We start from the raw sequence: 19,816 nt of genomic DNA on the forward strand, positions 1-19,816 counted from the left end.
ATACAACACAGTGAACAGTTCAAGAAGTCCGGTGTATTAAAATACATCTGACACAAATTTAAATCAAGCACACTTCTTCAATATTCTTTGTGAAACAGTTTAAAGCTTTGAACTTGATCAAACATCACTACAGGTGGGTACACCTGAATGCTGTAAGGTATTCCACATCTCCCTTAGGAAGATCAAGACCACCTGTCCATGTAATGTTCACAGTGAAGCCTTCACTGGGACCATTTCCAACCTGAAAACGGAACAGCTCTAAGAAGAGAAAATACATATTTTTGCTTAAAATACCTTTGAAACCAACTTCAAAGAGCATGCCAAAATCAGCCAGATGATGCTTGACAAGCACTGGTAGGGGCTGTGCACTTGGTCTGGGCTGACAATCTTGGCCAATTTTGCAATCCACAGCAATTTAAAGTGCAACAGCGGAGAATGAGATAATTAGGAATAATCATGCAATGCAATTAGACCAGAACGATAAAAGAGGCCGATGAGAAATGCAAATTACTTCTTCTGGGGGCTCCACTACCAGGGAAGAAGTTTACTTCATCAGAACTGTGGAGGAAAATATAAAGCACCTTGAGGTCATTATAAAAGGCTTGCTGTGTATCGTTACCATGGTGAACATCCTAAAGGTGAAAGGAAACAAATGACAAATGTAATAACATCTAGCCCTGTTTTAAAGGTCACGTTTGCCTCCCTTCCCCCCAACCCCCTCCTCCTCTCAAACTTCCTGAATCTTCAAACAAATTATTCCTTAATGTGCTCATTTTTTAAGCTTGTTTTTTTATTCAGGAAACCATAGTAAACATGCCCTGGAGATTGCAATGGAGCAGGCACTGAGAAATTCCAGCCCTACTCTACATTCAGATATTTATATTCTAGGCCCTCGGTGATGGAATCTTACATCCCACTTTAGACAAGAATTTTATGACTTATTAACTGCCAATAGTTCATAACCCCTCAGGGTCAATTAGCTGCTTGAATAAGTCTCTAAAGCCTCTAAAGAAAATCAAGTGTTACATTACAAAAAACACATCTTTTTTTAAACATAATCTGTATGGCACAATAATTAAGTGAGTTTCCATTCAATGACAAGTTTAGTTTCCAAAAGTAACATTCATGAAGTCTATTGCAATAAGTTTTGGAAGCTTCTTATGTAGCAGTACAAAACCTGTGAGGAAGTGGCATTACTTATGGAGGAAGTGATGTAAAATATTAGGATTAACAAAAAAGATCATTCCTTTCATAGATTAGTTAGCTGTTGAAAGGTTTGGGCTCTTTCGTCATAGTCAAGTTACATACAGCCCCGATGATGGATTATTTCAATTTTTGCTTTCCATGCCTGCTTTCTGGACTGTTGTGAAAAGCATGTTTTTCTGAAGTAATCAATGTAATCTTGAAAGATTTCCGTTGTTAGAATTACACCAAAAACCTAAATAACCCTAAACATTTACAAACATGTTGAATGCATTTGATAGACCTTTGGGACTGCATCCTTTATCTTATAACTAGCCATAAATAAATAAAACGTTTTTGTATGAATGCTGTTTAACTTATTTTAGGGATTATTATTCAGGATCGTGGTGAAATGATTTATCACTTGAAAAAGTGTTTGAGTTACATACAGGTGGGACTGATCATTATTCGATGCCAAGCTTGATTTCCTCTGGTTAGCTTACTGCATCACCTTGTGAACTGTAGAACAGTCAAATATATTCTACCCATTTATCAGTATTTAGTTTTCAAGACCAATGTGGACTCTTGCAATATTATTTGCAACCTAAATGCTTAAGGTATGGTTATTTTTAAAGGTGCAAAGAAGTTTTCAGCACTACCCAGAGGCTGCTTGCAAAAAAACAACTCTGTATATCGTTATTTAGATGGCATAGTTTATCCTGTAGATATCCATTAATTAATATATATCATATGCCTTTTGTTGACGTACACAATTGTCATTGAATTATAGTCCAACATTGTCTGTTTACAAACCTGTCATACTGCTGCTGCAAGTAAGAATTTCATTGTTAATTCAAGTGCATATGGAAATAAAGCACTCTTGACTCTCGACTCTTGAATTTTGACTTCCTTCTGCAAAGTCAATATTATATTATCTGATGCTCGTAGCGTTTTCATAAATTACTGACAAATTATTTTTGACAAACTACTGAAAATAATAGTTCTACGTTGAGATTGTCACCAATAACAACTATTTGCTATGTCACAGCACTTGTATGGTAACAAAAAGCAAGTGGGATTCACACAGTACAATGTGAGTTTGCTCAAGAGCAGTGGAATTAGATTTTATGAAGAGAAGCTTTTAATGACGGGAAAATAAATGCTGAAGAAACAGAAAATAAACAACTTAGACTCAGTTGCAGGCTCCTCCATTAAAATGCACTGGTCGACAGAGTTGGAGGATCACAAGACCCAAGCAGAGACGCTGGATAGAAGCATTTTAGGGAGTATGATGAGAAGGTTTGGAAACAAAGACAAAATTTTAAATACTGTGGACTGAGGGACTAGAATCCGTTGAACCTCTGGTAAGGACAAGGATATTTGGGCCATTTTGAAAAGTGAGACTTTGAGAAAAGAGTAAGGAGTTGAGATCTGGCGGATTTACCATCTATGGCATAATTCAATGCAAATGTGCTCAGAATGTTCATTTGATGTAGAATTTCTGACAGCAAATAACCTAGCTCAAAATTCAATAAACTTTCTATATTTTTTTAATAACATTTTCAGTTCTTAAAGAAGTATAATTGAGGATTTCAAAGAGATTCAAGGGCTTAGATGCATATTAAAAACTTTTTTTAATATAACTCTAGGATTTAAAAGATTTTAGACTTTAGATTACATTACAGATTTTAATCATTCCTCCATAATATCGCGCAATGTGAATCACGTGCCAATATACTACTGAAATTGTCACAATGTATTTCAACCAGTTTAACGCTGTCATCAGTAGAGCTCTCAGTTTCTTTATATCATGGTCTATATTAACAAAAACCAATGCAGAAGTCAGTGGGTAATTAAAAGGCTGCAATTTAATCTCAGGGTTCGTATGACATCCATAAACTACTTGGACTTTGCTCTTGTGGTTTATGATGTTATCCGAAACCTCCAATTAAATTACAGCCTTATTACTCATTTCCTACTATCCATAATTGTTGTGTGGAGTACCAATAATCCTCTCACTGGTATTTTGTGGTTGCAAAGTTACTTTGGACATCTGGGGGATCAGTGCTGACTTGTTCACTTTGATAACGCTTTTCAAAAAATTATTTTGGTAGAAATACTAAAAAGGAACAGCAACAGTGATAGATGCATGTTGGAACATATGCTCAAAGTATTTGGGGTCATTGTGATAAGCGGTTAGCCTGTTGCCCTTTTACCTCTGGACGGCACGGTAGCGCAGCAGTAGAGTTGCTGCTTTACAGCGAATGCAGCGCCGGAGACTCAGGTTCGATCCTGACTACGGGTGCTGCACTGTAAGGAGTTTGTACGTTCTCCCCATGACCTGCGTGGGTTTTTTCCGAGATCTTCGGTTTCCTCCCACACTCCAAAGACGTACAGGTATGTAGGTTAATTGGCTGGGTAAATGTAAAAAATTGTCCCTAGTGGGTGTAGGATAGTGTTAATGTACGGGGATCGCTGGGCGGCACGGACTTGGAGGGCCGAAAAGGCCTGTTTCCGGCTGTATATATATGATATGATGATATGATCAGTGGTCAATAAAAGGAAGGTTTCCTTCTTTTGGCTCAAAAAAAGTAAAAATGGGCAATCCCAACTCAGTTCCAAGAAAACCATAGCAAGCATCCCCTAATACTTCATCACTTGTTGCCACTGTCCCAGTGAAAGTGACCACAAGAATGGTTGAAATAGATTTTTAAATACGTATTTAACTTTAGTTTAGTTTAGAGATACAGCATGGAAACAACTCCTTCAGACCGAATCCGCGCTGGCCAACGATCCCCCATACACTAGTTCTGCCTACACACTAGGGACATTTTACAGAAGCCAATTAACCTTCAAAGCCGCACATCATCTGAATGTGGGAGGAAACCGAAGCACCCGGGGACAACCCACACGGCCACAGGGAGAAGGTACAAATGCCATACAGACAGCACCCATAATCAGGATCAAACCCGGGTCTGTGGGCTGTAAGACAGCAACTCTACCACTGCATCACTGCGATGCCCCAAACTTTCCAAACTACTCATCTGCCTATCATACCAAACACATCTGCCCTACCTGCGTTAACATCTGTGGGTCACACATTGGTCTCGTCAGTCACCTCAGAATCCACAGAACTGAGTGGAAGTAAGTCATCCCCAATCTTGAGGGATAACCTGTGAATTTGCATGTAAATGATGTAAAAGTGAGGGGCATATACCTTACAATTTGTCCAACTTGAAGGGTGGATATCTGAACCAAGCAGAGAACAACCCTGTCAAATCCTCAGAAGCAACAGCAACAAGTTGTTAAATAAGCTCTATGTTTTAAACCAAATGGACCATCTAATCAACAATCTGGAGAGGCTATGTAATCTTAAGCCCAGCGTACAAATAGCCTTCACCCAGAATACATCTCACTTTTGGACAGCAATTATTTATTTGCTACGAAGAAACCATGAGCCATTGCTTCAAATAAATAAATAATTTCACAATTTCAGGAGGGGAGCTTTCAGAAGGTCATAAGGTCATAAGTTCAACCTACTCATTCCTGGGATCATTCTTGTAAACCTCCTCTGGACCCTCTCCAGAGCCAGCACATCCTAACTCAGATATGGTGCCCAAAATTGCTCATAATATTCCGAATGCGGCCTTACCAGCGCCTCATAGAGTCTCAACATTGCATCCCTGTTTTTGTATACAAGCCCTCTTGAAATAAATGCAAGCATTGAGTTTGCTTTCTTTGCTACCGATTTGACTTGCAGATTAACTTTTTGGGAGTCCTGTACCAACACTCCCAAGTCCCTTTGCTCCTCTGATTTCTGGATTCTCACCCCATTTAGAAAATAGTCTACGCCTTTATTCCTACTATCAAACTTTGCTACACTATATTCTATCTGCGACATTATATTCTATCTGTCACTTCTCTGCCCACTCTGCTAACCTGTCCAAGTCCTTCTGCAGTGTCCTTACTTTAGACAATAGACAATAGGCGATAGGTGCAGGAGTAGGCCATTCGGCCCTTCGAGCCAGCACCGCCATTCAATGTGGTCATGGCTGATCATTCTCAATCAGTACCCCGTTCCTGCCTTCTGAAAGGCTTTCTGAAAGTCGAGGTACACCACATCCACCGGCTCTCCCCTGTCAATTTTCCTAGTTACATCCTCAAAGAATTCCAGAAGATTAGTCAAGCATGATTTCCCCTTCGTAAATCCATGCTGACTCGGAACGATCCTGTTACTACTATCCAAATGCTCCGCAATTTCATCTTTTATAATTGACTCCAGCATCTTCCCCACCACTGATGTAAGACTAACTGGTCTATAATTTCCCGTTTTCTTTTTCCCTCCTTTCTTAAAAATTGGGACAACATTAGCTACCCTCCAATCCACAGGAACTGATCCTGAATCTATAGAACATTGGAAAATGATCACCCATGCGTCCACAATTTCTAGAGCCACCCCCTTAAGTACCCTGGGATGCAGACCATCAGGCCCTGGGGATTTATCAGCCTTCAGTCCCATCAGTCTACCCAACACCATTTCCTGCCTAATGTGGATTTCCTTCAGTTCCTCCGTCACCCTAGGATCAATGCAAATTGGCAAACATTTAGCACTGTTGTTGGTATTCTAGAAAATTGGACACAATGAGAAATAGGGTGTAGATTTGCAGAATGTGTGTCTTGCACAGTTACCAAAAGCCAACTTCAACTCCAATACTTGATCATGTGAAAAGGGCTGCAGATTGCAGAATGTGTCTTTTACTGCTGCCAACAGCCAGCTTCAACTGCAATAATTGGTTCTTTTGGAACCACATTAATTGTATCACCATTATGCAGAGCATTGCAACATTTTGAGTTGCATTGAAGAGGTCGACAAGAGGCAACCCGTCTAAACTGCAATTTAAAATACACAGGGATTTTCTACTGTATTTACACAGTTTAGCCTTATCATATATCAACATATCATCATGAAAGACATGGTCAGGAGGAATTCAGAGAGATAATTCCAAGAATGAAGAGATTCCATGGGTCTTTTCATGAGAGCAAGGTAAATTCTGAGGAGTTCCAATCGAAATGTTTAGAATTTTGAAGGCTTTAATAAGATAATTGGAAAACATTGTAATAACGGCTGTGAATTAGTTGTCAGCGGCATTCTTTATACATTCCTCAAATTGGCCTCAACTCTTCTAAAACTTGAAAATAATATAAATCATACAATGAAGCAGGGAATAGAGTAACAAGAAGAGCTGTTGCCTATTACACAACTATAGCACATGAGGCTTTGCAACAGAAACAATCAAGAGGACAAAATAATTAAAAATAGGAAGTCGGTGAATATTTGAAAATGATAGCTCTTTTTAATAAAGCATGAAAAGTATTGGAATGGGACTAATTACATTGCTCTTTCAGAATCCTTCTAGGTAAATAATGGCTGAAATATAAAATTTTATTATTATACAATATTACACGGATCAGAATCTTAATTACAATCTTATGCAAAGTTACACCATGAAATCCTGTGAAATTCCTGAATTGACTTGTGTTAAGAGGAGATATCGGCAATTTTATCAAAAGATCACTTGTTTCGCATAAATTTTGGAGGTTTGGAGTTTATGTGAACAAAATTAGTCTATCAAAATGAGTTATGCAAAGTATTTGAAGATAATCGAGATTGAAATTGTGAATGGTTATTAATTTTTTCAGATTTTCAATCAATAAGCAATTATTTATTTATTTCACAGAGAATGATGTCAGGTGGACAAAGATCATCCTCTCTTTCTTGACAATGTTACTTAACTTACTTAATGTATAAAATAGCTGATATGAGTACTTGTTTTGTGAGTTGTCCACTTCTTAATTTAGTTTGCTTGGTGTTGCAATCCTATGTGCTTTTAAACCGTTGAAGATACCATACCGTTGATGAAACCATGCCGTTGATGAAACCATACTGTTGATGAAACCATACCGTTGATGAAACCATACCGTTAATACCAGGACAGAATGAGAGCAAACTGGGGCAGTCACTCCCATTTATACTTACAAATCATCTCCTTGTGGGAAATTGCATAGTCTCCCTATGCTTTCCTAAGAAATTTCTTAGCTCAACAACTGTGGCATATGTAGGTGGTAAACAGTAAGTGGCACTGTCCCGAAGCAACCCATTACATTGACATGGATCATAATGCCAGATTTTTGTTCTGACACTGAGTAAAAGAATAACAACAAGTCCCAAACAATTGGATAAGTGTGACAGATAAAAGACCAACATTAAATATTTTTGATTTCAAAAAGTATTATGATGACAGCTATCTATATCTGAACTTTTTGAATATCTTTGAAATATTTGAATAACTGTCCAATATTAAAAATAACCAAATACAACTTTCATAAAGTATCTCTGCATATTGTGCCTTGAACATCAAGCATACATACCCAGTCCACGATTAATATCTTGCCTATATTTAGCTTGTGTTTCAAGTACTTGGCAGTAATTGCCACAGAATTAAAGAAGCAGAAACCCCAGTGGAATAGAGAAAAGAGAGAAATAAAAAGGCAAATCTGTCAGGAAAATGGCTATAAATAATGATCTGGGGCATTTTTTAAATGCTATATGATCTCTGTGGTCATAAATATGCTTCTGGGAGTACCTAGAAAGCTTTTCCTTTTGGGTTTACAGCCCTCTGTTAATAATTAGAGTGTTGTAGAGGCCAGAGCTATGCAGGTGACTGGCAGTAACCCCAGCGCTGTTAAAACAGGCAATGCCTCTGGTACTTACATGGCAGAGCACTCTTCAGCATGATGGCCAGGGGGTCTGACAACAGCAAATCCATTCTATAAAACAGAAAATAAATACTGGTTTAATCTAATGACAGATTTCCATGGGCTTTGAAGCCCTTATTTATTTTTGTTTTAGTACATGCAAATCGAAGGCTGACTGCGATGGAGTAAACAGAACATTTTTCTGTTCAGCATTTACAAAATTCTCAGCGGTTCATTCAATTAGTATGCTGCCATCCCGACATGAACTAAAGTAGAAAATTAATGCACACACGCCTACCCCTTCCCCCTCGCGCTTCCCTCTCATCATCACCCCCCAGCTCAAGTTATTTTATAAGCAATGAAAAGGAACCAGAACCTAACCACGCCACCCAGTGCATCCCCTTCTACTCCTACCCCCAAAAAAACATCTTTACCAATGTGAAGTAAGATTGATTTCACTGCACAATGCAAAGTGTTTCATTTTATGCAACTGTAAGGTTTAGTTACAACAAAAGCATCACGTCAATCTGGTCTCTGTTTTTGTAACGTATGACCATATAACAGGGAGCTCAGTGTCACAATGACCTGCATTCTTAAGCATTTTTAACATACATAATGTCCCAAGGCACTTTACGTGAGAAAAGAAAGAGGAAGAGAACATCATGCAGGGTAAGTGGGAGTTTAGCAGGGATAGCTGATGGCTTAAAAAAACAATAAGGACTGAGGGGGAGAGAAAATCAGAGAGCAAGAGGCACGTAGGAAGAGTGTTCCTAAGGCCCTCTGAGAACAGTTTGTTATGTGGCTCAAAATGTTTTCTATGAATTGCAGTGTGATAAAAGGGAATTAATGGAATAAAATTGTATGAGTTCCGGAATGGACAAAAAATTAATTCTGCCAAATAATAAGCTACACAGTGGGCATAAATATTTTATATGTCGATTTTGAAGTGCCAAGATCTCAAAATAACACCCAATGGACATTTGTGGTAGCAAATCACACCAGGCACTATATCAGTAGTTGTTACTGTGTGCAGCTAACATTAACCAGAAAAATGCTAAGTGTAATTCTAATTTGATGCAATCACTGCAAAGTCAGAGCTCAATACTGCACCTGTCTAATCTTTACAAATATTCATATCCAAGAAGGACTTCCAACTAACATTGGTTAAAGGAGTGAAAAGTAAAGTGCTGGGTAACTCAATGGGTCAGGCAGCATCAGTGGAGAAAATGAACAGATGTTATTTTGGGTTGGGGCCATTCTTCAGACTGAAGATGGGTCTTTATTTAAAAGGGTAATTAATGCTTTCAGGATTTATGTCCTTTGGCTTTTGCAATGATAATGCAACAGGCATCAACTTTCCAGAACTCTGTAATTTTGCAAAAGTAAGTGCTGTGGCAAATGCTGGAGGACCTTATTTGGATTCCAAGATTAAGTCGGTCCAAGACTTAGGTGTATAAGGAGGCATTTCCATTGAAAGAGAGGCCAAGCAGAGCAGGACAAGTTGACAAGTTACAAATAGAGGCAGTTTTCAAGAGAGTTAGATTTAGCTCTTAGGACTAAGGGAATCAAGGGGCATAGGGAAAAAGCCAGAACGGGGTACTGATTTTGGATGATCAGCCATGATCATATTGAATGGCGGTGCTGGCTTGAAGGGCTGAATGGCCTACTCCTGCACCTATTTTCTATGTTTCTATGTTTCTATGAAGAAGGCAAAGTTACAATGAAGTTTGAGAATAATGTGCAAATATGGTAGTGTCCAGGCTTAAATTTCATGTAGCCAAAATTTGGAAGTCGATTATAATACCCAGCCACTATAATTGTGAAGCAACTGAAGATGCCATTTAACTCCTTTTAAGAGCCCTTAGTAGGAGGCTGCATCTATATGGGGGTACAAGGAATAGATCTCTAGATTAAACATCAATGAGGGTAGAAGGGGTATTCTCATCCAAATGTCTCAGAAAGCTTTCAGTTTTTTTCACCACATTTGTGTAATGGGGTGTCACTGGAATGCCCTGTCCCAAGAAGGTTGACCCTATCTTGCTCTTGTCAAAAGCAACAGGGAAATTTGCAATAATTGCAGGTGTTTCATGTCAAATCTATTGGTGCTTCATGTCAAATCTATTGGTGCATGACAACTGAAAAGGGTGAAAGGTGGCTAATATTTTCCCATGGCAGAAAATGTTGAAGATCTTGGAGGATGAGCTTGAGAGGTCAAGACAGCCCATTTTCAGAATGCACCTTAGCAACAGCTGTAGCAATTAAGGCTCATCAGCTGAAAGATAACAACAATGAGACCAACAGAATGTCATTGGTTGGAAAACAAATTCTGACATCCCAAGGGAAGTCAGAATCATGCACCTGTACTCCCAGATCTCAGTAATGAGCGTACCATTTCCAATTCCATTCGTAACTCTTTAGTTGGTGAAACAATCCATGCCTACATGTAGAAAGACTAAGACATTATTCAGGCACATACGGCAAACAAACTTTGTTCCACAAAAGTGTCAGCCAATGGTCATCTTCAACAAGTGTTCAGCCATTTACTATTAATATTCAGTGGGATTATCATCAACTAGTTTCCCATCATCAACATGCAAGGGTTCATTACTGTGCAGAAACTCAGTGGAACCAACCACATAAATCCGATAGCTACAAGTGTATGTCTGAGCCTGGGAATCCCACATTATGTAACTTAACTTTTGCCCCCAAAGTCTTTACACAACCTACAAAAACAGGTCTAGAATACTCTCAACTCCTGGATGAGTGCAAGTTCTACAATTTACAAACATGTTTACACGATTCAGACCAAAAAGAACTTGGTTGATTGGATTTCTATCCATCACCCTAAGTGTTTATATCTTCCACCTCCTGTGCAGAGTGGAGGTGGAACCTCCAAAATGTGTGCAGTTACTGATCTAGGCTAAACAAAGAGCACCGGCCAAACCTCTGTCCTCCATCAACAAGAACAACAAATTCTTTAGTGCATGGAAGAATGATTTGCCAAAGATTACCCTCCAGAGTAAAAATATATTGGGTTTTCACATCCTGCTGATGTTTCTGTGGCAGCCTTTAAATGAGGACCAAGAGAGGATTCACGATAGTGACATGGTAGAAGGTCAGGTCGGTACCCTACTGCTGTTTTGGGAGATGAGAGGGTGCCTTCCTCTGTCAGCAAACTTGAGAAAAGTGTATATTATTTCAACACAAATGTTATAAATTGCAGTATTGCAGTCGGTCATGAATGCATTTATTTGCCTATATCAAAAAGGGCCATCTATTTTATAGCCTTTTGGAGATGCAGCGTGGAAACAGGCCCTTCGGCTTGCCAAGTCTGCGCCGACCAGTGATCACCCCATACACTAACACTTTCCTACATACTCTAGGGACAAATTTTACCAAAGCAAATTAACCTGCGCACCTGCACGTCTTTGGAACGTGGGAGGTAACCGAAGCACCCAGAGGAAACCAACGCAGCCACACAGAGAACGTACAGATTCCATACAGACAGCACCCATAGTCTTGATCGAACCCATGCCTCCGGCGCTGTAAAGCAGCAACTCCACCGCTGCGTTACTGTGCCCCCCAAAGTGATCTGAATAGTGTAAAAAAAGTTTATCAAGTGTAGATACTTGGAACATACATAATATCAGTTTGTGGAAGATAATTATCCTATTATTGCTGTCATCACTTTAATGAATGTTTCAGTGACTTGCTGTTAGTTCAAAATTTCTTCATGAGGAAAGATCCAGAAGCAGGTTGCCGACAGAAAGAAACTTAGCACATGCTGGTGGGCTTTAAAAGTGGTGTCATGAATAAGGTACCTTTATTGATCGATTAAATTGTCAACTATTTTCAGCAACTTAAAGCATGAATTGGGGAGACACTGAGACGGTGTCAGAAGTTGTCAACATCATGAAGTTTAAGTCAAAATAAAGTCAAGGTGTGATCACTCTCAATTTAGAGAACACATGGGCATGCCAGCAGTGTGATTCAATTTACAGAATATGTGTTGTAACAAATAAATCTTGCCTGAAATTTTCAGGCAAGTGACCTGTGTATAAAATGGAAGGAAAGGTTGACATTATACATTGAGCCGTGCATGGTAGATAAACTAGAGTTGATGAAAATAAAGATATTATTATTTCCCACTGGTTACAAGAGGAGAAAATTATACTGTATCATAAAACATTCAAATGGAACTCTGGTGTGCATTAGGTGCATTACAAGCACATTGAAATGAATCAATTGGCCATTGCTACTTCTTTACCGATAAACCATCAGCAGGAAACATCTTTTTGATAACTTTTTAACAAAGTTTAAATTGTTATCAGACAACTTACACTTTGTGGAGCTAAATAGCGTTCTTGTCTGAGATTGAATTATTTTGAATCCAAGAATCCAATGGAGTGTAGACACAAAGTGCTGGAGTATTTCAATTGGTCAGGCAGCATCTGTGGACAAAAAGGATGGGTCACGTTTCGGGTCGAGACCTTTCTTCAGATTGGTCCTTCCAATGGAGGGAATAGGTTCCACATGAGAGAATGTTAGCTTTAGAAAAGTGTATGCAGAATGCAAGCTCTGGAAATACACAAGGGCAGGGTAGACATTCTGGATGGCCAACAGAAGGAAGTCATGTGGTGAAGTGTAAGGCAACAGGCAGGAAAGGGATACTATCAAACTGCTTTAGATAGTTTAGATAGCCCAGTGGTATGAATATTAACTTATCTAACCAAGTAACCCTTGCTTTCCCTCTCTTGCTATCCCTCCCCATTCCAAGTTCTCCGACCAGTCTGACTGTTCCCCTGATTAAATGTTCTCTCTGTATGCTGCATTGTCCACCTTCGAGCTAACAATGATCTATTCTACATTTTCTTTGAACTTCACTCTTTGATGTCTCATTTTCACACCATACACTTCCTTATCTCTGTGTCTTCCTCTCCCCTGACTCTCAGTCTGAAGAAGGGTCTCGACCTGAAACGCCACCCATTCCTTCTATCCAGATATGCTGCCTGTTCATCTGAGTTACTCCAGCATTTTGTGTCTATCTTCAGTATAAACCAGCATCTGCAGTTTCTTCCTACATATTAGAGTTTGCAAGTCTAGTAGTCCGCAACATAACTGGCTGAAAATAGATAACCTATGTTGTTGGGGAAAAATATGTATGCGATGTGGATTGGAAAATTATTCTAGAAAGAGTGCACAATGATCAAAACATTGAAATCCCACAGAGTGATTGAAATGATTTGAACAGGACCAAAGACAGGATCGAATTCTGAGGACCAGTCAAAAACAATGTAGCTGGATCATTTCTGTGGAAGGAACATTTTCTGGATGTGCCTTCATCAAAATATCAATGCAAGGATATCCATCAATATATGATGCCTTCCTCAAGCAAATCATCAATCATGGCAATGGAGTTGAAATCAATGAGTTATGTGTTGACGGTGCAAAACAATATGTATTAAATGCTGTTAAAAGAAGCAAGTGAGAAAATTGCAAAGACTTTTACAATCATTTTCCATCCTCACTAGCTACAGGCATGATAACAGAGAATTAGAAGACTGCTAACATGATACCATTTAAAAAGGGAGGAAGAGAGAAACTGAGCAAAATTTGGTGATGGGAAAATTACTGGAATCAACTTGGAATAACATGCAATAATCAAAAACAGTCAGGATGACTTATTCATGAGACATTCCGTCTGATTACCTTGATTCAATGTTCCAAGAAGGTAATGAGGTTTGATTAAGGCAACACTTTTGTTGTCATCTACCCACTAAAAAACTCTAGCAAGGTTTCTGGCTAATCCCCTTATGCAAATCAACACACAGCAAACTTAAAAAAATGTAAAAGGCTGCAGGATAAAATAGGAGAGTGTCAAATTGGATCCAATATTGGCAGGAAGCAAAGTCTAATATTTAATGGGTGTTTTGTGAGCAAATTTGGACCCCATATCTGAGGAAGGAGTGAGCTGGTTCAGGAGAGGTACAGAAGAGGTTTACGAGAATGATCCCAGGAATGAGTGGGTTAACATATGCTGAGCGTTTGACGGCACTGGAATTTAGAAGGATGATCTAATTGAAACTTACCGAATAGTGAAAGTCTTGGATAGAGTGGATGTGGAGAGGATGATTCCTCTAGTGGGAGAGTCTAGGACCAGAGATGGAGATGAGGAGAAATTAATTTTGTCAGAGGGTGGTGAATCTATGGAATTCATTGCCACAGAGGGCTGTGGAGGCAGTCAATGGATATTTTTAAGGCAGAGGTAGATAGATTCTTGATTAGTACCCATGTCAGGGGTTAGGGGGAGAAGGCAGGAGAATGGGGTTAGGAAGGAGAGAAAGATCAGCCATGATTGAATGGCAGAGTTGAATTGATGGGCCGAATGGCCTAATTCTGCTCCTATCACTTTTGAACTTATGGTGACTATTACCAATGGGCTGCCAGAGAACTCTGTACTCTGTCTCTTGCTTCTGTTATGTATATTAATGTAGTAGGTACAATAAAGTAGTCCATAGAAGAAACAAAAATTGGCCTTTGGTTGACAAAGAGGTGGCAAGCTCTGGGCAGCAGGAAGATATAGATGGTTTGATCAGTTGGATTGAGATTGATGGGATTGTTCTGAGAACCAGCAGATTAAAACACTTAAAAATCTTGTTGGAAACCGCATGAAGAATATGAATTCATATCTAATGATAATGAACCCAATGAATCAAGAGATTTGATGTAGACCCACATCATAATGTGGATATAGGTTGGCAGAGATAAGATAGACAGTCAGAATCGTTTTCTTAGGATGGAAAAATGAAATACTGGAGGACATAGCTTTAAAGTGAATGTAACAAAGTTTAAATGAAAAGTGCTTTGCAAGTTTATTACATAGAGAACAGTGAGTGCCTGGATTGCAGGGGGTGGTAGTTGACACAGATACATTAGATTAGTGGCATTTAAAAGACTTTTGGATAGCCATATGGATATGCAGGGAATGGAGGGATATGGGTTATGTGCAGGTAAATGAGTGATGGTCTTGGCATTATGTACAGCATAGACACTGTGGGTCGAAGGGCATGTTCTTGTGCTGCACTGTTCTATGTTCTATGTTCAATGTCATTGCAGTAGACTGGAAATGTAACACATCTTTACTTGGAGGTTGTATTGGACAGCCAATAGGACTGATAATAAAGTCATGTCATAAGTTATAGGAACTACAATGGCCATAGGTTAGGTCATTCGGCCCATTGAGGCTATACCATTCAATCATGGCAGATCTATCTCTCCCTCTAAAGCCCATTCTCCTGCCTTCTCCCCATAATCCCTGGCACCAGTACGAATCAAGAATCTATCTATCTTCACCTTTAAAATATCCATTGGCTTCCACAGCCTTCTGTGGCAAAAATTCCACAGATTCACCACCCTCTGTAAAGAAATTGCACCTCGTCTTCTTCCTAAAGAAACATTATTTAATTCTGAGGCTATGACCACTAGTCCTAGTCTCCCCCACTAGTGGAAACACCCTCTCCACATCCACTCTATCTAAGCCTTTCGCTATTCGCTGAAATTCGCTATAGTAATGATGTGCTCTAGCAGGATTACGAAGATTATTCAAACACAAGCCACCAATTCAGCTGCACGGATCATCTACGATATGTTCATGTAGTACAGGGAACACAGAAATCTGAGGGCAAACACCATCCAGTCCTAACTGAATGCAGTCCGACATACATCCACTAAGGTGTATTCCAGTAGTGCAGTGAGCATAAATCCAAGTTAGAGAGATTGACTAAGATGAAGATAGCATATCTTGGATATCAAGCCTGGTGTATGTTGAGCAATGAAGTGCAATATAAATTTCAGTTTGCCTTCACCAACTTTACAACATGAGTATCCATTAAACTCATGCTAGGTGAAAAGATGCACTGAATTTTTTATTTTTTTTCCGTCGTGCAACATGTTATTGTCCTCATCACTCCCAATTATACTCATTTGTCTTCAGGTGGTCTCTACATGTGGACACGCTGGCTAAAATATTCCACAATGCAGCACACATGACTCAGCTAAGGGGACGAATAAATTCTCCATTTGGAGCAGGATATAGGTCACAAAGCCTACAGGCAAACATTAGAAACATTTTCACTCTTCTTTATTCTTATTGGCTAATTTGGAACCTAATACGAATCAGACATTATTCCTGGCCAAGCAAGATCAAGGCATTTTTCTACAAGCTACAATTTTATACTGAATCAACCTTTATGCTAAAAGGGAAAAGTATCAGCATCATCCATTATTGAAGCAATCTGTTTCAGTTATTTTCTCAAACTCTGCAAGCATAATTCAGCAACAGATAAGCATTACTTTCCACTAAAGATTGCTGCTCAGTATTGGCTGTAGGAGCATTAGTAACAATGGAGTGCAGATTACATAGCCTAGTCTCGAGTAAATGGTACAAAAATAAAATTAGTTTTAACTCAATTGGGGTGTAGAATGAGCTGGCAATAATATTTTTTTTACATTTTAGCACTTGGTCGACTGGATCAAATGGGAGAAAATATGAAGAAAGAGAGTAATTTTAAATGTGGAATTCTCAAAGCCGGAAAGAATACACCTGACAGCATTAGCAGTGATTTATTATATGCTAGCATTGGAGGAGGGGTTACTGGGCAATTGTTTAAAAATTCAATACGAGCTTATTTGAATTCATAGTCAAAGGATGTGAAGGATGAGGATGTGAATGATGACGTGTAAAAAAATCCAGGAATTTATGCTCATTGTTCTGTAGCTATGTGATAGCCTCAAGATTACTCTAGCCTCATTGTAAAAAGAGAAAACATACAGATATTTCCTGCAGGTAGCCCAGGACCTTAAGGTCAAATTGCAGCCACAAAGAGTATATAGTTTCCCTTTAACCTGTCTGCCCAAGGACTGACTGACTAACTCATCACAAATTTCCTTTGCAAATGAATTCCACAGGATGAGGGTAACAAATTCCATGTGAGAGATTTTATTTTTAATGCGTCATCATTCTTCCATTTTTTATATATTTTATTTTGTGTTATAATAAATTCTCAAAAAAATTAACTTAGTTAGAAACTATAAACAGAAACCTCAACTATAATCACCATCAAATGAGTCAATTCTGTGTATTTTATAAACCTCATCAATTCCAGATTTGCTACTGACAGCTTGCAATGGGATTTTCTTTTGAGAACTATGTTTCACCAGATATTTTAGTGTAAAGAAAAGTGAATATAAAAAAAACAGTCGTCAGAAAATGATGTGTCGTTAGAATTAATCTATTTCACAGAGTACCAGATTTCTGTGGACTGTTACCTTTTGGATCAACAGTTTCTCAGTCAACCAATTCATTTCCTAGTGGACATGAATTAACTTTTATTATCTTTTGTTTCCTCAATAATTCCCACACACAACGCAGTTGGACCTCACCTTTAGCTCTCCAGGGGCCACTTTGGAACCCAGCTCAATGACACAGCCAACGGCCATGCCTGCTGCACTGGACGAGTGCATCTCATTCCAAATGGTGTCACTGTCCACCTGAGCAAACAGACAGCAAAGAGAAACAAATCTGTGAGGGAGGGCTGGCAGGATGACAGGCAATGTACAATAACATTAGTCATCCTTCTTGGCCAGCTGAATGGACCTTCTGGACACGGGTTGCTTATACTTTTTTATACATAGCCATGTCCAATGGAAATACATTCCTGTCATGCCTCACTGCCATTCTGTGTTTAGACTTCATTACAAACAACATTACATGCATGGACCGGATCTGAATTACTTTGCAAGACTGTTATACACAGGCCACAGTAGTGGTTTGATATGAGCCAGGGTCCTGCGGTATGTGCATGACTCTGTTAAACAAGTGCCAAATACATTTAAAATAAAACCATTTGAATTTTTATCACATTAGATATTAACAGAAAGCATACCCAGTAATCTTGCAAGTATTACACAAATTTTATTTTCCCTCCAATATTTCAGGCACAGGAAACAATCTAGTTGATTAAATTATACTCCAATAAGTAACAAGATTATGTCTTATTAAATGTATCTGTCTACTCATCATGTGTAAACACAAGGCTCTTGTATGAACATCCACTATCCATTAATACAATTTTCAGTGCTTTGCTGACTTCCATGGTTTTTGTCATTTGATCCTTACCATTTCACTTTCAATAACACGTTGTAGTTAAAGAAGGAATGCATAATTTTTGTAAACACTACAATTCAGAAATAACTGAATACGTCAATCAGAATATATTAAACTGACACTATTATTGTTGTTGTTGGAAAGATTTAACCTGCAGTAAAATCCCTTCAGTTTATTTACAATTGACAGGAAACATAATTAATAATCATATTTAATAGTTATAGTAATGATAATATGATTTTTCTTTTGTATGATTAATAGTTATTTCCTCCTTTTTATACCAAACATTGATTAAGTTCATTTGGCAGCAACATTTATGAAGCAGTTCATTTTTAATATTGGGCTCCTTAAATTTGCAGAGGAAGAGTAATGAAAAAAGAAAATTGTTGTGTAAATCTGTACTTCACAAGGATATGATTACAATAGCACAAGTGTAGTTCAATTGCATGCATGAAGAATAGCCATCCGTCGGCTGCTTCTCCTGAGGGTAGATGGTGAGATCTGAACAATATTAGATATCCAATTCATTGGGAAGGCCAGGGTCAAAATGATCTCAGTAATCTTCACTTTCCACTTGCATCTAGATTGGATGGTGGCTGAAGGTGCATAATTTTTGTAATGACTAGTTAGAAAGTGCAGCAAAAATCAAACTGTTTGAAGATCTCAATGGGTCAGGCGGAATCTGTGGAGGCAGAGACATGTTCAATATTTTGGGTCAAAACCCGGCAAACTTGCAGCGCAATGATGTCTAAAAATCATGTAGGAAGGAACTGCAGATGCTTTTTTAAACCAAAGGAAGATGCCAAAAGCTGGAGTAACTCAGTGGGTCAGGCAGCATCTCTGGAGAGAAGGAATAGGTGACGTTTCGGATCGAGACCCTTCTTCGAAGGGTTTGAAGAAGGGTCTCAGCCCGATACATCACCTATTTCTTTTCTCCAGAGATACTGCCTGACCTGCTGAGTTACTCCAGCTTTTTGTGTCCATCTTCGGATTAAAAATCCTTTGATATAATATGGCATAGAATCAATTTTCTTTTGCAGAGTAGCAAACATTTGCTTTTAATTGTGTAAATTTGCATTAAAATACATTTTTTTCAATGCATAAAGGAGTTGGCATAACTTTGGGAGGCAGTAGTGAGTACAGTATTTCACAGCTGAAAGGCTACATTATGTCTCTTCAGTATCGTGTTGGTAATGCAATATGAAAATATATGTTCCATCTAGGAAACCCTTTTTCTGCACCACCATCCTCCAGATTAAAAGAATTGAAGATGATGAAAGTTTTGTATTTTTTTCCTGAAATGCTGACAGTTGACAAGCTCCAGCTATGTTGTCCAGTAACATTACTTAGTTTCAACCTAAGAACGACTCGCTCAGAGTGTTTCTATATTTTATCCCAGGGATTTTCAATTGCAAACAATTAGTGTCAGAATATGGATAGTTGCGTGCTGTAGGTTCGCTGAGAATTGACCAGAAATGACATAACCATATTTTACAGTGAACTATTGCAGCTGCCAGTTGGAGCCTTTCAACTTTTTCATTCTGGATGTGATTCAAACCCAGACCCTTGATGTGAAAGAGTGTCCAAAAGCACTATATCACTTCGTCTATATATGAGTCATGTTTGACATTTACATGGAAGCATTTCAATATTATTCTGGAAAAAATTTAATTATCAATAAGTGATATTCAAGGTAAGCACAGATGTTAAATT

General features: G+C 38.6%; 1 protein-coding gene across 1 annotated transcript in view; it reads right to left on the bottom strand.

The window, feature by feature from the left end:
- The window catches only part of LOC144606835 (histone deacetylase 5-like), a 71,264-nt gene that overhangs the window by 41,159 nt on the left and 10,289 nt on the right, over positions 1-19,816 (bottom strand). Inside the window, exons 5-9 of the mRNA XM_078423248.1 lie at positions 17,380-17,487; positions 7,957-8,010; positions 7,612-7,701; positions 512-632; positions 144-258 (exon numbers count right to left, since the gene is read on the bottom strand). Coding sequence (XP_078279374.1) covers positions 144-258; positions 512-632; positions 7,612-7,701; positions 7,957-8,010; positions 17,380-17,487 — 488 coding nt within the window. The remainder of the gene's footprint in view (positions 1-143; positions 259-511; positions 633-7,611; positions 7,702-7,956; positions 8,011-17,379; positions 17,488-19,816) is intronic.

The sequence above is a fragment of the Rhinoraja longicauda genome, chromosome 2 (genome assembly GCF_053455715.1).
Source record: "Rhinoraja longicauda isolate Sanriku21f chromosome 2, sRhiLon1.1, whole genome shotgun sequence".
Taxonomy (NCBI): Eukaryota; Metazoa; Chordata; class Chondrichthyes; order Rajiformes; family Arhynchobatidae; genus Rhinoraja; species Rhinoraja longicauda.